Below are 16586 nucleotides of genomic sequence, written 5' to 3' on the forward strand. Positions count from 1 at the left end.
TATACCTCTGTTTATTTGGTACATTTTCTTAACTCTTTCATGAACTACATTGTTGGTTAAGGGCTTGTAAGTAAGCATTTCACGGTAAGGTCTAAACCTATTGCATTTGGTTCATGTGACAAATAAAGTTTGATTTGAACTCTTTGAAACTGTTGCATGTTGCATTTATTTTTGTTCAGTGTATATCCTTACAGGCAAGAGATACATATGGTACTGTATGTGTTTCCCTGATGTTCAGAGGAGTGTGGAGACCCAAAAACAAACAAGTTAGATAAAATCAGCATCTGACAAAGTTACAGTTTATTCAATATCAAGAGTAAAATACAGTATAGTATCACACAGAACAAGACGACACTTAGGTATAATATTTGTTTAGAATATTTCTTGAGAAAACTGCTACATCTTACAACTCTCTAAGCATAAAGTGTTAAGTTAGGTACCTATGATATGCTTACATGTGTATTATGTGATATGATGTTGAAATACTGTAGACCTCCGTAACTACATCTACATGCGACATTAGAGATTGCCCAAATATATTATTCTATACATGTTAGTCGTCTTTACAGATTAGTTATTGTGTTGAAATCCTAAAAGCTACAATCTTGAAACACTGTTTTTATTTTTGGTTAAGAGATAGCCTTCATTGCTCTCTAATAGGAAAACAAACTGGAAATACATCATGTCCAGGGGTGAAGTTCATCTTGTTGTTTCATTGTGAGCCAGCCTTGGCCTATCCCGTTCCATCGTTCATAACAGTCCTGCTTCCAAGTATTTGGCTTTGCTCTTGTTCTCCTCTGCATTTGGATCACGGCAAGTGCATTCATCCTGATCACAGTCGGCCCCAAACTGAATGACCTGTCAATCAGTCAAGTAACCAGGAGATTAGAAACAAATCTCAAGTGACAATAAAATCACAACCAGGGGTCATTTCCCCAATTGAACCAATACATCCACAAGGTAATAGCAGACGTTTAACAATGCAATAAACTATGCCCTTAATAGTATTGCATAGTATTATATATTTGAGCTCTACACACTTTTTATTTCTTCACAATTTCAAAGACAAACAAATGTCTCCCAAGAGATAAATAAAGGGAGTGATGTCAAATAGTTCACCATGGACTTAACAGTGAGAAACCTTGAGTGGGGGAGGGAATGCACCACAGTGGTGAACGGATGAACACATGTTAAGAATCAACAATAGGTTGCCAAGTCTTGTCTAGGACGCAGGCCATCACCACAGGTTGCAAAATAAACTCAGATGCCCTGCAAAGCAGTCTGTTGCAAGAAATGTAAACTAAGCTAGGTTAATGCAGAGGCTAGCCTACCTTTGATTTCATTGATGATTAGTGGAAGTAATAGTTTTATTGAAGACTTAGCAACTGTTCCAGAAGGTTAAGAAAAGAAACACAGATCCCATTAAAAGTATGTTTGTTTGGCAACAAAGTGTTTCCTAAGCCTACTGTTGGTTCATTGATGGAGGCTGTGGTGAGCCAAATGATATATTGCACTATGTAGGGAATAGGGTGTAATTTGGGACAAAACCATACCCTGCTGCCTTTGCTTTGTTCTAATGACTTCTGAACAACAGAGACTGGATGTTTTTCCTGCTTGCGTCAAACAAAAGCCAATAATTTGACTGTTTTGTATGCAGTTTTGAGTAGTTGCTATCCAATGTTTATCACAACTTCAATCAACTCGTTTGAAAATGTAATAATATATGTTTTAGAGACAAGTCGTGTCAATTTAAGAATGATTTAAGAATTAATTGAATGAAAGATTTGCACTGTACAAAAATGTAGAACACATTGTGGCTTATCAAACTTATTAGGCCGCATTTAACCAATCACATCAGATATTTTCACATCAGATCTTTATCAGAGCTGATCTTATTGGTTAAAAGACCAATTAGTGGAACAAATATCAAAATTGTGCTGTCTTTGTAAACACAGCTTGACATGTTTGTGCTTCAACTGGAAGCGAGTGGACTGAGTCGTCTTCTAGTCTACTGTCCAAGTCTGCTGCCAGCTCGGACTTTGGACCCAAAACCAGACTCTACAAATCAAAGTGCCCAGGAGACCAGAGGAGTTTCCATGGGCTGCATAAACACCAGTGATCCACAGTTCCACTGGACTCACAGTGGCAGGATGCTGTCGCTCACGGTTTATTTCACTTTCTCAGAGCTTGATAGTTTAACTGGTGTTTTACAGTTACAGAAGACCACAGACACCTGGCCTTCCCCTCATAAAATACTATTTAGCAGGCAATTTATTTATGACAGGCACTCCGTTGCTTAGCTTACTCATTCAAGGGGGAACCGGCAGTAGCCGCGCTACCACCATGAGTCATAAGTACGGACATGAGAGAGACGAATGACCTCCAGTTAGCTGGCTGCAGCAGACTCTCAGGAATGAATAGGCAGTATGCATATACAGTAGGCAAAATAGCAGGTATGTGGGAGAAACACATCCCCACTGCAGTAGACTGACTCATTTGGAAGCATAGAAAAAAGCAGGTAATTTAAGGAGGGGTATGGGGGTGATGATGAAAACAGGTAAATGTACCTTTCTGGTTGAGAGGGTGGATGGACAGCAGTCCCCTCCATCATACTCGCAGTAGGCCCTGTTGTTGATGGTGTCACACCAACCATCTCCCCCAAAGGGCTGGAAAAAAGGAAACTCTTATTAAAGGTAGCATCCGCAAGATGAGATCATCATAAACAATGGTGCAACTTTCTATTTGCAGACGTCAACACTCAAATAGAAAAGCACCAAGAGTGTTTACCCTTGCCTTTTATTAATTAACAACTAGTAAAGAGCTAATACCTGACCTCTCAGAGCTTTAACTAAATATTTTGCATGTGAGACAGGAACAGGAACTGCCTTTAACCATTTTTTGCAGTACTTTGGTGAGTTCTGTCTGACTCGGCAACGGCATAAAATTGTCATATTTATGCTACATTAAAAAACGTAAGGCGTCATAATGAAAGCCTTCAACTTAAACTTGAAGTTATTGTGCCAAAAGTGAGAAAATAAGAGGTGACTGCCAAAGATACCTTTGGTTTTCCCCGGGCTAATGGCGCCCTTTCAAAGGCTCCAGGTTGTACCTGAATGCACATCTCACATTATATGCCTAATCTACACGGGGGGAACCTTTCCAGTTCCAAACGGTTTCTAGAGGAACCCCTCTGATAAAGGGTCTCTAAGGAACCCCTGAGTAAAGATTCAAAACAGAACCTTTTTGTGATTGGAGGGGTTACATTTTGAACCTTTTAAATAATATATTGTAAAGGTGGCAGCCTATCAGAAGATTGGAGGTGTGGCTTTTAGGTAGGCATTTTTGGCCACCCGTTACAGTAAATGTCATTTCTTTTTTTTTGTGGCTACATTTTTGTTGGGAAAGTTACAGGTACATTATCTATTTCAAATTATAAGTTTATAAAACCTGTACCTGTAGGCTGCCCCTCAAAAGAAGAAAAACCCAGAAAGAAATACATACAGAGTTTCATTATAAATTATAAATTCAGTGTAAACAGGAAAACAAAACAAAAAAGAGGTGGGCCTCCACCTCTCAGCCCATTCCCCCAACCCCACCCAGACAACATGTCTTCATCCAACCCCCCACCCTGGAAACCCTGTTTCTCACCCCTTTCCACCCCCGCTAGCAACTAGGGTTGCTCATCAGTCACCCTCCAACACCCACCCCTCCTTCCAGTGACCAGAGAAAATCTTTCCCATACCACCCTTTACCCATGGGCCTGAAAGCAAAGAAATAAAAAAAGAGGAAAAAGGTATATATATATATATATATATATATATATATATATATATATATATATATATATATACACACACAGACACACCTACTCATTCAAGGGTTTTTCTTTATTTTTACAATTTCTACATTGTAGAATAATAGTGAAGACATCACAACTATGAAACATATGGAATCATGTAGTAAACCTTGATGTTTTTTTATGTTTTTTTGTAACTGCACTACTGTATTTATTTATTTATTTATTTTGATCCTTTGCACCCCAGTATTTATACTTTGCACACTCATCTACTGTCAAATCTACCATTCCAGTGTTTTAATTGCTATATTGTATTTACTTCGCCACCATGGCCTATTTATTGCCTTTACCTCCCTTATCTCACCTCATTTGCTCACATTATATATAGACTTATTTTTCTACTGTATTATTGACTGTATGTTAGTTTTACTCCATGTGTAACTGTGTTGTTATATGTGTCGAACTGCTTTGCTTTATCTTGGCCAGGTCGCAGTTGTAAATGAGAACTTGTTCTCAACTTGCCTACCTATATTAATAAAGGTGAAATAAATAAAAATAAATAAATAAACTTGAAGAAACTTTCAAAGTTCTTGAGATTTTCCGGATTGACTGACCATCATGTCTTAAAGTAATGATGGACTGTCGTTTCTCTTTGCTTATTTGAGCTGTTTTTGCCATAATAGGGCTATCTTCTGTATACCACCCCTACCTTGTCACAACACAACTGTTTGGCTCAAACTTTTAACAAGGCACACCTGTTATTTGAAATGCATTCCAGGTGACTACCTCATAAAGCTGGTTGGGAGAATGCCAAGAGTGTGCTAAGCTGTCATCAAGGCAAAGGGTGGCTACTTTGAAGAAACTCAAATATAAAATATATTTGTTTAACACTTTGTTGGATACTACATGATTCCATATGTGTTATTTCAGAGTTTTTATGTCTTCACTATTATTCTACCCGTTGCTGACAGGTGTTTAAAATCGAGCACACAGCCATGCAATCTCCATAGACAAACATTGGCAGTAGAATGGCCTTACTGAAGAGCTCAGTGGCTTTCAACGTGGCACCATCATAAGATGCCACCTTTCCAACAAGTCAGTTTGTCACACCCTGATCTGTTTCACCTGTCTTTTTGCTTGTCTCCACCCCCCTCCAGGTTTCGCCCATCTTCCCCAGTGTTTTTATACCTGTGTTCTCGGTTTGTCTGTTGCCAGTTAATTTTGTTCATCAAGCCTACCAGTGTTTTTCCCCTTGCTCCTGTCTTTTTCTAGTTCCTGATTTCTAGTTTTCCCGGTTTTGACCTTTCTACCTGCCCTGACCCTGAGCCTGCCTGCCGTTCTGTACCTTGTCACATCACCCTGGATTATTGACCTCTGCCTGCCCTGACCCCAAGACTGCCTGTTGTTTTGTACCTTTTGAACTCTGATCTGGATTACTGACCTCCGCCTGCCCTTGACCTGTCGTTTTGCCTGCCCCCTGTTCTAGTAAGACATGTTTGATACTTCGACACTGTCTGGATCTGGGTCTTCCCTGAAACGCAATACAGCTAGTCACATTTCTGCCCTGCGAGAGCTGCCCCCAGTCGACTGTAAGTTCTCTTATTGTGAAGTGGATACGTCTAGGAGCAACAACGGCTCAGCAGCAAAGTGGTAGGCCACACAAGCTCACAGAATGGGACCGCCAAGTGCTGAAGCGCGTAAAAATCATCTGTCCTTGGTAGCAACACTCACTACCGAGTTCCAAATTGCCTCTAGAAGCAACGTCAGCACAATAACTGTTAGTCGGGAGCTTCACTATCTGGCAATCCGATGGACAAATCTGGGTTTGGCGGATACCAGGAGAATGCTACCTGCACTAATGCATAGTGCCAACTGTAAAGTTTGGTGGAGGAGGAATAAGGGCCTGGGGCTGTTTTTCATTTTTCAGGCCATGCCCCTTAGTTCCAGTGAAGGGAATCTTAACATTACAGCATACTATTACAAGGCCCTTTCCTGTTTCAGCATGACAATGCCCCTGTGCACAAAGCAAGGTTTATACAGAAATGGTTTGTCGAGGTCAGTGTGGAAGAACTTGACTGGCCCGCACAAAGCCCTGACCTCAACCATCAAACACCTTTAGGATGAATTGGAATGCCAACTGTGAGCCAGGCCTAATCACCCAATATCAGTGCCCGACCTCACTAATGCTCTTGTGGCTGAATGGAAGCAAGTCCCCGCAGTAATGTTCCAACATCCAGTGGAAAGCTTTCCCAGAAGAGTGGATACTGTTATAGCAGCAAAGGGAGACCAACTCCATATTAATGCCCATGATTTTGTAATGAGATGTTCGACGAGCCGGTGTCCACATACTTGTGGTCATGCAGTGCAAGTTACATAATGTAGCACAACTGCTAAACATGAGAAAGTAGTATATGTTTTGGCTTGCTTTTGGGCTATTTGTAATGTATCTTTAACATGACCCTTACATTGGTTAAATAAGTACAATCAAAAGTTTGACTATTTAAATCATAAGAGACCTTGGCCTAAAATGATCTAAAATCATTACTTGACCTCCTTTGGTATAAAGCAAGACAATAAAAAATACTGTAACATCAACAGTATGAACACCCATGCTTTCCACAAAAAATATTTTCAAAGCAGACATGCATGCTTGTAAATATCCTCTGCCAAAATATTTTTAACAGATTTTACTCGTCCAAATGCCAATTTTTATCAACAATTTCACCCACGTTTCTTCTCACCCAAATGTTCTCAATAATGTGAGTGAGAGGCATAACTTTTCCACTTGTGAGTCATTCTGTTTTTCATTTGATAAAGCTGCCATTAATGGAATGTAAAAGGTGATAAGGGGTCGTAGAACACACTGATGGATTGGACTTCCACGGACTGCTCCAGAAATCTGGGAAATAAGGCAGAGGGATTGCTCCCCACTTCATAACAAGGCACAGGGCCCTGTGTAAACTGTCAGTAAATTTAACAGTACCCCCTCTTAAAACATACTTGGAACTCTAGTGTCTGCTGGATTACAGTGTGAGTGTAATGTACCAAGTTTGAAGGTGTTTATGGTACCATGTCTCCACAAGCAGACTTTGGAAGAACGGCTGACTTTTCCTCAGAACCTTGTGTTTTCGCTTTTAAAAAATCCATTGTTCTAGTACGCTGTAAACTAGACGCCACACAGTGTGCTATCTGAGGTTCACAGCTCATCCATTTGATAGCTTGCTGAGCTGTTTGAGTTACAGCAGCAAATAAAGATATCCACTGTCAGATAGACAACCTGGCTATTTACTCATTTTCCTGGCTTCTGTCCAAAGGAGGGCTCTTAGTTTCTATTTTATTGAGTATTTCTACTTGTGTCATCCAAGTTGATATTTAAAGAATCCAGAATTTACTGTAAACGAACCCTTTTGTTAATGCTGTTCACACAAACATACAGTACCAGTCAAAAGTTTGGACACACCTACTCATTCAAGGGTTTTAATGTATTTTTACTATTTTCTACATTGTAGAATAATAGTGAAGACATCAAATCTATGAAATAACACATATAGAATCATGTAGTAACAAAAAAAGTGTTAAACAAATCAAAATATATTTTAGATTCTTCAAAGTAGCCACCCTTTGCCTTGATTACAGCTTTGCACACTCTTGGCATTCTCTCAATCAGCTTCATGAGGAATGCTTTTCCAAAAGTCTTGAAGGAGTTCCCACATATGCTGAGCACTTGTTGGCTGCTTTTCCTTCACTCTGCGGTCCAACTCATCCCAAACCATCTCAATTAGGTTGAGGTCAGGTGAATGTAGAGGCCAGGTCATCTGATGCAGCACTCCATCACTCTCCTTCTTGATCAAATAGCCCTTACACAGCCAGGAGGTGTGTTGGGTCATCGTCCTGTTGAAAAACTAATGATAGTCCCACTAAGCGCAAACTAGATGGGATGGCGTATTGCTGCAGAATGCTGTGGTAGACATGCTGGTTAAGTGTGCCTTGAATTCTAAATAAATCACCAACAGTGTCACCAGCAAAGCAACCCCACACCTCCTACTCCATGCTTCACGGTGGGAACCACACATACGAAGATCATCCGTTCACCTACTCTGCGTCTCACAAAGACACGGCGGTTGGAACCAAAAATCTCACATTTGGACTCATCACACCAAAGGACAGATTTCCACTGGTCTAATATCCATTGCTCGTGTTTTTTGGCCCAAGCAAGTCTCTTCTTCTTACTGGTGCCCTTTAGTAGTGGTTTCTTTGCAGCAATTCAACCATGAAAGGCCTGATTCACGCAGTTTCCTATGAACAGTTGATGTTGAGATGTGTCTGTTAGAATTTATTTGGGCTACAATCTGAGGTTCAGTTAACTCTAATTAACGTATCCTCTGCAGCAGAGGTAACCCTGGGTCTTCCTTTCTTGTGGCTGTCCTCAGAAGAACAAAGTTTCATCATAGCGCTTGATGGTTTTTGCGACAGCACTTGAAGAAACTTTCAAAGTTCTTGAAATGTTCCGCATTGCCATATGGACTTTCTTTTTCCAAGTAGAGTTACCTTCTGTATACCACCCCTACCTTGTCACAACACAACTGATTAGCTCAAACGCATTAAGAAGGAAAGAAATTCCACAAATTAACTTTTAACAAGGCACACCTGTTAATTGAAATGCATTCCAGGTGAGTACCTCATGAATCTGGTTGAGAGAATGCCATGAGTGTGCAAAGCTATCATCAAGGCAAAGGGTGGCTACTTTGAAGAATTTGTTAAACACTTTTTTGGTTACTACATGATTCCATATGTGTTATTTCATAGTTTTGATGTCTTCACTATTATTCTACAATGTAGAAAATAGTAATAATAAAGAAAAACCCTGGAATGAGTAGATGCGTCTATTGACGGGTACTATATTGCTCAAGAAACGCAAATATAACGCAAATATATCCTGGATGACTCCGTAAGTTTGACAATACCAGAATAAATGTTGCCAAAGTTCATCATTACCCACACCAAGGGTGGGGATTCCCCACAAACAGTATCTCTTCATGCCACCAAAATAATCTATCTTTCAAATTTAAGAGCCAAACATGGTTATTCATTAAACCTAAAAATCCTACTAGAGTGAAGGAAAGATTTACGCTCGAAGAGCATGCCGACTGGCCAAGTTTAATGCTAAGTGAAAGATACAATAAACAAGGTAAACTCCATAGCAACAACTGTTAATGTTTTGGAGGCTCCACATAACCTCTTCCTGATTGGGACTCCCCAGAGTTCCTCAGAGCTCGCTCGCTAATTATGTTCTAGTCTAAGTTCATTCTCAAATGAAAGGTCATGTTTAGCGGTTCAAAACAAACCCTCGAATGTGGGTCTGGCAAAAGTGAAACATTAAGTTACAGTAACAACCTCTAGAGTAGACTATTAAAAGGACAATATTATGATACTAATACAAATCTAGAATAAATACAGTGCATTCGGAAAGTATTCAGACCCCTAGACTTTTTACACATTTTGTTACATTACAGCCTTATTAAAAAAAAGCTTAAATAAATGTTTCTCATCATTCGACACACAATAGCCCATAATGACAAAGCAAAAACAGGTTTTTAGAAATGTTTGCAAATTTATAAATAAATAAAATATTCAGACCCTTTGCTATGAGACTCGAAATTGATTTCAGGTGCATCCTGTTTCCATTGATCATCCTTGAGATGTTTCTACAACTTGATTGGAGTTCGCTTGTGGTACATTAAATTGATTGAATATAATTTTGAAAACCACACACCTGTCTATATAAGGTCCCACAGTTGAAAGTGCTTGTCAGAGCAAAAACCAAGCCATGAGGTCAAATGAATTGTCTGTAGAGCTCTGCGACAGGAATTCCCCAAGAACACAGAGGCCTCCATCATTCTTAAATGGAAGAAGCTCGGAACCACCAAGAGACTCTTCCTACAGTGAAGCACTGCCAAAGGTGCTTCAACAAAGCACTGAGAAAAGGGTTTGTATACTTATGTTAATGTGATATTTCAGTTTTTTATTTTAATACATTTGTAAAAATGTCTAAAAATCAGTTTTCCTGTGTAATTATGGGGTATTGTGTGTAGATTGATGAGGGGGGAAAAACAATGTAATCAATTTTAGAATAAGGCTGTATCGTAACAAAATGTGGAAAAAGTAAAAGGGTCTGAATACTTTCCGAATGCACTGTATGTGATATTATCTATGACAACTATTACTCACACTGTATTTTACACTGTAAGTTCAACTTCTGAATGAGAGAAGAGTTTAGACTGGCTGTCTTAATGTAGGGCACATGGGGTAGGCTAAATGATCTGCACTCCTCAACAAACAACTCTACTTGTTTTTTAAGGGCTGATTGGCTAGTCTTGACACATCCTAATTATATTATTCAGTTGTCTCCCTCCTTCCTACCGTCCAGCAGCTTTTGCCTACTTACTTACTTCCTGAAAGAAAAATACAATTTGAGTATTCTTCCAATCAATTTTTTTGCTGTTGAGATTGATGCATTTTGTGAACTGTATTTTGAAGAGGAAAACATTGGCCTAGATAATGAAGCAGGCTTATGGTAAAGCCAATTATGATAATGCCTCAGCTGACCTCTACACTTATCATCATCCTATTTTGTAAAGGAGCATCTGGATGAGATCTGGTGGGGAGCATTTGTAACACATGTGGAGTGGTATAATTTACAATGTTGTCATGGAGAATCTGGTTATAAGCAACTGTTTTGCTTAGCAACATGCACGGGAAGGTGGAGGGGAAAAATGTGCTGGCAGGTAGATGGAATATTTTAATACCATGAGACATCAACAGTTTGTGTTCCATAGATAGTTCCAGGTTACACTAAAGTCAGTTGAATTCTGAATAAAAGGTTCTGGGTAATAATAGAGTAATATATAACAGCTAATAAATGAATGGGGAAATATATCAAAATACAAAGCCTGCCTTTTGATCCCCAAAAATAGACTAAATCAAAGGAAACGATGAAAGAAAAATGGAACTGTCAGTCTCAGAAATTATGGTTTGTAGCATATCATTGCCAGTGATAAATATTTCAACAATAAAGTCTGAACAAGGTAGAGAGAGAAGCTTATAGTTTGCAGTGAACCTTGCCATAGTTGAGCACATTTGGGCCCCATTTCAATCCACTGCAGATGAAAGAACTGCACTGAGGGTTTTTTCAGAACTCACACTTTTGTACTTAGCTGCTTTAAGGAAAGGTTTTACTAACAATGACTGTCATATGTGCTTGTCTTACCTACCTTAGTTGATCGCACTGACTGTAAGCCGCTCTCGATAATAGTGTCTGCAAAATGACCAACATCTAAATGCAAATCAGATGAGTTAATTGTGTTAAAACTGACACAACCCGCAAGCTATTCCTCTCGCAGACAATGGATTTTGATGTGAAATCACAACTGCCTTTAAAATACAGCATAAACCTTCTCAGTGAACACACAGTGTGGTTTGCTTTATCTGCAATCGATTGAATTTGGGTCTTGGTTTGATATTCTCTGTGTATGACTTAATATAAATGGTCTTACCATGGTTCTATTTACTATTCACAGTCAAATGAAATCCCTTTTTACTGCATACATGTAGAGCCAAACAAATGTCTGTTCAAAGAATCTTCTGAGATCAAGCTTAGGCTACTTTAAAGAAAGGGATAGATATGATCAGGTAAGAAATGCATTTTTCAAAGCATGTACTGCACAGGTCTTCATTTTGAAGACTAACACAATAGAGAGATAAAACCGACTGTCTTGATAGAACAGAGCAGCCTAGATTTGCAAAAGATCTTACGTCTCATCTTAAATCATGTTGGTACTGTTTAATACTGTAGCAGGCACCAGACCTGGATTAAAATACTATTGAAAATCCTTTCAAATAATTGATATGTGCTTTTCTGGCGTAATGGACCAATACAATACTCCCAAAACTGCAAACCCCACTCATCTGGCACTCCAGGCAGGCTAGAGCAAACACTTATTTTTTAAAGATTTTAAATAGTATATGAACCCTGTGTGGCAGGCACTATGCAATATAGAACACTCACCTCACATGACTGGATACAGTGGATGAGTTTGGGGTCAGGATGCCACCTCGTCATTCCTGTGCAAACAATGTCCTGTAATGTAACATTGATTGAGACATTGTAATTAGTTATCAGTATCTACAGCAATATCTATAGATCCAAACCTATTTTGGTTATACTAGGCTTACAGGAGACAGTTTGTCTGCACACAGGACTTTATTTTTGTTCAATGACTACACTTGATAAAGATATCTAACTGTACTTACATCTCTAACTTTACTCTAATGCTCCCATCAAACCAAAAACATTTAGTCAACAAGCCCATATTTTGTGTTATGAAGTGATCCAGCCAAAATGGCCCTGTCATCTTGAGTTCTCCTCATAACGGTGTGTGGCATTTACTTTCTACCTGAACGACAGCATACTAATCATATTGTTTGACTGAAAAAGACTGTAGGAGTAACAGGATACTACTTTGTGTCCCAAAAGTTGTCTTGTAAAGGGATACAGACATGATTCCCATCTAGACTCAATCGAACATAATGCCTTGGATCACGATGACCTGCCAGTAATACAACTCAAGTTATCAAAATCAGTGCCAAAGTATTTGGCCTTAAGGCAGTTACGTCTGCTGGCTCAGTGAATGACCACCCAATAGAGTGTGAAATGATAGGGCTATTTACGCTAGCCGTCATGTCAAAGCGATCCTTCGAGATAATATTGGGCAGGTTGCCCTTCTTAAGAAAACAGTCCATTTCACTCTGACACATCAGTGAAATTCCTAGACAGTTTGCTGTGATGATTGCGTGTTGCGTAAATTCTTGAAAGGCGCCTATTTCTAATAGTATAAACTCTGATGTCAACTTTTTTTGTCCATCTGAATCTTTATACCTCATTATTTGCCATCTGTATGTCAAACTGGCAGAAATTACAATAAACATTTGATCTTAACAGAATTCACAGTGAGGCTAAGAGTGTCCTCCTAACTGAGCAGAAAAGAAGCAGGAAGATTGCACCTGGTTGTTTATATCGAATAATATAAATACATTCAGTAAAATAAGCTGCTAAGCGTAGGCCGGTGATTCATTTGCAGGAAAAGCTCAACTTGAAGGACAGACAACCGTTTGTTTTAGTCCATTATTCATCCAAATGAATCATTTGAGCAAGCCACAGAGCTGTGTGTGAAGCGCTAAGGTTACACAAGGCGAATATTAGCCAATACAAAATAAAATGTTGCAAATAACAAAGCAGCAACGTCTAAGTCAGTCAAACACCTTACCTGAACCCTGCCTGGCAGCATCCAGTGCTTGACGCTGTCGGCTGTGGTGCTATTGGCTAGAACCACTGGGTCATGTAAGGCCGCACTGCATGTTGGGTAGCAAACTGCACCTGCAGTGATACAAAGTAAGCTTACCTTTCACTCCAATTTGCATCGGTTGAATTTATTAATGTGCAAAAAAAAGCCGTGGTTAAGACTAGTCATCTGTGATTCAACAGCTTGGCAGCTCAGCTAGCAAAGTAATTTACCACCTGCTACCTGCTATGGCTCTGTTTTATTTTGCCATGTGTATGCATGCCTTCTGGGATACACAACACACCACAATATATGGGCAATAAATACACACACACACATACACACATATATATATATATATATATATATATATATATATATATATATATATATATATATATATATGTGTGTATTTATTGAGGAGAGGAGAGAGGAGGATGTTTATCATCACCAGTGAAAACAGGACTATTCCAGCCAGCTTGTGTCAGAGGATGTGATTATATATATATTTATTATTATATATATATATATTGAAATACAGTAGAAGTCAAAAGTTTGGACACACCTACTCATTCAAGGGTTTTTCTTTATTTTGACTATTTTATACTTTGTAGAATAATAGTGAATACATCAAAACTATGAAATAACAACAATTCTTCATAGTAGCCACCCTTTCTTTGCCTTGATGACAGATTTGCACACTCTTTGCATTCTCTCAACCAGCTTCATGAGGTAGTCCCCTGGAATGCATTTCAATTAACAGATGTGCCTTGTTAAAAGTTAATTTGTGGAATTAATGTGTTTGAGCCAATCAGTTGTGTTGTGACAAGGTAGGGTTAGTATACAGAAGATAGACCTATTTGGTAAAAGACCATGTCCATATTATGTCAAAATAAGTTCAAAAAAGCAAAGAGAAACAGCAGTCCATCAGAGGATAAGTTCATTAGAGTTAACTGCACCTCAGATTGTAGCCCAAATAAATTCTTCACAGAGTTTAAGTAACAGACACATCTCAACATCAACTGTTCAGAGGAGACTGTGTGAATCAGGCCTTAATTTGTTGAATTGCTACAAAGAAACCACTACTAAAGGACACCAATAATAAGAAAATATTTGCTTGGGCCAAGAAACACGAGCAATGGACATTAGACCGGTGGAAATCTGTCCTTTGGTGTGATGAGTCCAAATTTGAGTTTTTTTGTGTCTTTGTGTGAGACGCAGAGTAGGTGAACGGATGATCTCCGAATGTGTGGTTCCCACCATGACGCATGGAGGAGGAGGTGTGACGGTGTGGGGGTGCTTTGCTGGTGACACTGCCTGTGGTTTATTTAGAATTCAAGGCACACTTAACCAGCATGGCTACCACAGCATTCTGCAGCGATACACCATCCTATTTCGTTTGCGCTTAGTGGGACTATCATTACTTTTTCAACAGGACAACGACCCAAAACACACCTCCTGCCTGTGTAAGTGCTATTTGACCAAGAAGGAGAGTGATGGAGTGCTGCATGAGATAACCTGGCCTCCACAATCACCCGACCTCAACCCAATTGAGATTTGGGATGAGTTGGAAGGTGTAGTGAAGTAAAAACAGCCAACAAGTGCTCAGCATATGTGTGAACTCCTTCAAGACTGTTGGAAAAGCATTCCAGGTGACTACCTCATGAAGCTGGTTGAGAGAATGCCAAGCGTGTGCAAAGCTGTCAAGGCAAAGGGTGGCTACTTTGAAGAATCTAAAATCTAAAATATATTTTTATTTGTTTATTACATGATTCCATATCTGTTATTTCATAGTTTTGATATCTTCACTATTATTCTACAATGTAGAAAATAGTACAGATGAAGAAAAATGTTTGACTGGTACTGTATATATATTACCACGGTACAGTATTACATAATCATGAGATGTTTAAAATGATCTGACTTTACACTGTAGAAACTTTCAGACGAAAGAAATACCAACTAAAATGCCTTCTGTGTAGAATCAATAAACACCAATAAAGCAACATAAGATGTGATTATCAGAATGATGCAATGCATAATTTCTTTGAAATACTGACAGTCGTTGATTACTACAGTACATTGCAGTACATTACTACGCTAAACTACTACTTGTAAGTGTAATACGGAGTTTCCTCAAGCTGGAGGAGTTGAGAAGGAGACTTACCAACACTGAAGCCCTCATCACAGGCATACTGAACCCAACTGACATCAGGTGGAGGTGGGCAGGCTTCATTCAACCTTGTACACATTGTGAACTTCTCTGTCCACTCGCCATCTTTAGTGCAGCGAATTGTGTGCTGTCAGGAGAGATAAAAACAGAATGAATAAGATATGGCACTTTATTAATGGAATGGAATGACAGTTCAGACAGTGTACCTATATTGCACCTTTTGTTTTGTATAAAGAGAGCTAAAGCATTACATTTTCCGAGGCGTGAGGACACTGGAGGGTACAGAGGCTGTTGTAGTGCCTGCCGTTGGTGCAGGTGAACATGCCCTCATAGACAGCAGGTAGAGATGGACAGGGAATGGGTTCACAGCCCCCCTCCTCCCACTGGCCCCCCTCTACACACTCCACCTTCAGAAACCTTCTGGGGACGCACAAACACACACACACGCACACACATACTGTCAGTAGGAATACCGGCCTACGCATCGGCCTTCACATACACAGTACTGACATACGGTGACGCACTAACAAACACCTACACGTCTTATGTAATCTCTGGCTAAACCTGAGGGAATAAGTAAGTACATGGACTAAATGGACTAAAACCAGGAGTGAAAAAGAGAGGGATACAGTATTCACAAGCCTCAGTAATAACAAGTTACTATACTGGTTACCATTTTCAGTAAAATTGTGGTGTTAACAATGTATTTGAGTAAATACATTTAAAACATGTCAAAGTTCATAATAAACAAAATCATTTAAACCGATTTAATAGTGCTTTTGGTTCTTCACATATTGTAACTCATTAGAGGTCCTTAAGACATTCACATATCTTAAAAGTGAGTTGAGAATCTCATAAAGAAGTCCAGATGTTAAATAAAGGTTAAATAAAAATGAACAAAATAAAAGAGGTGCAAATGCCCTGTTCTGATATCAGTTTGTACATGCAGTTGGTCCAGTACAACATGCTGAGCAGTCTTAGAAAGTCTAGCTAGATTCAAGAACAATGTCTTTGACGGGCTGATATGCACAATAGTAAGGGATAATGCTGACTCCAACAAAGAGAGGAAATAAACCAGCAACATCGGCTTACTAATGGGAAACCAACTCATTAGAAACACGTGAATCACATTGATAATCAGGCAAAGTTACCCAATTAATACAACTGGAAAACAATAATGAGAAAAGTAAGCATTGGTATGGATCTTACTGGAGATCTATGTCACTATACTTTAAAACCATACACAGGTATGCAGGGTTTATGGATCTAAAAGTACATT

The 16586-nt window shown here is 39.1% G+C and overlaps 1 protein-coding gene across 1 annotated transcript in view; it reads right to left on the reverse strand.

Annotated features, from left to right (window-relative positions):
- Positions 1-272: 272 nt before the first annotated feature.
- Positions 273-16586, reverse strand: part of LOC106569072 (pappalysin-2) — a 70579-nt gene continuing 54265 nt past the window's right edge. The window contains exons 18-23 of the mRNA XM_014140037.3: positions 15559-15727; positions 15302-15434; positions 13120-13229; positions 11862-11933; positions 2568-2666; positions 273-858 (exon numbers count right to left, since the gene is read on the reverse strand). Of these exons, the coding sequence (XP_013995512.3) occupies positions 751-858; positions 2568-2666; positions 11862-11933; positions 13120-13229; positions 15302-15434; positions 15559-15727 (691 nt within the window). The 3' untranslated portion in view covers positions 273-750. The remainder of the gene's footprint in view (positions 859-2567; positions 2667-11861; positions 11934-13119; positions 13230-15301; positions 15435-15558; positions 15728-16586) is intronic.

Source organism: Salmo salar, chromosome 14 (assembly GCF_965601325.2).
Source record: "Salmo salar chromosome 14, fSalSal1, whole genome shotgun sequence".
NCBI lineage: Eukaryota > Metazoa > Chordata > Actinopteri > Salmoniformes > Salmonidae > Salmo > Salmo salar.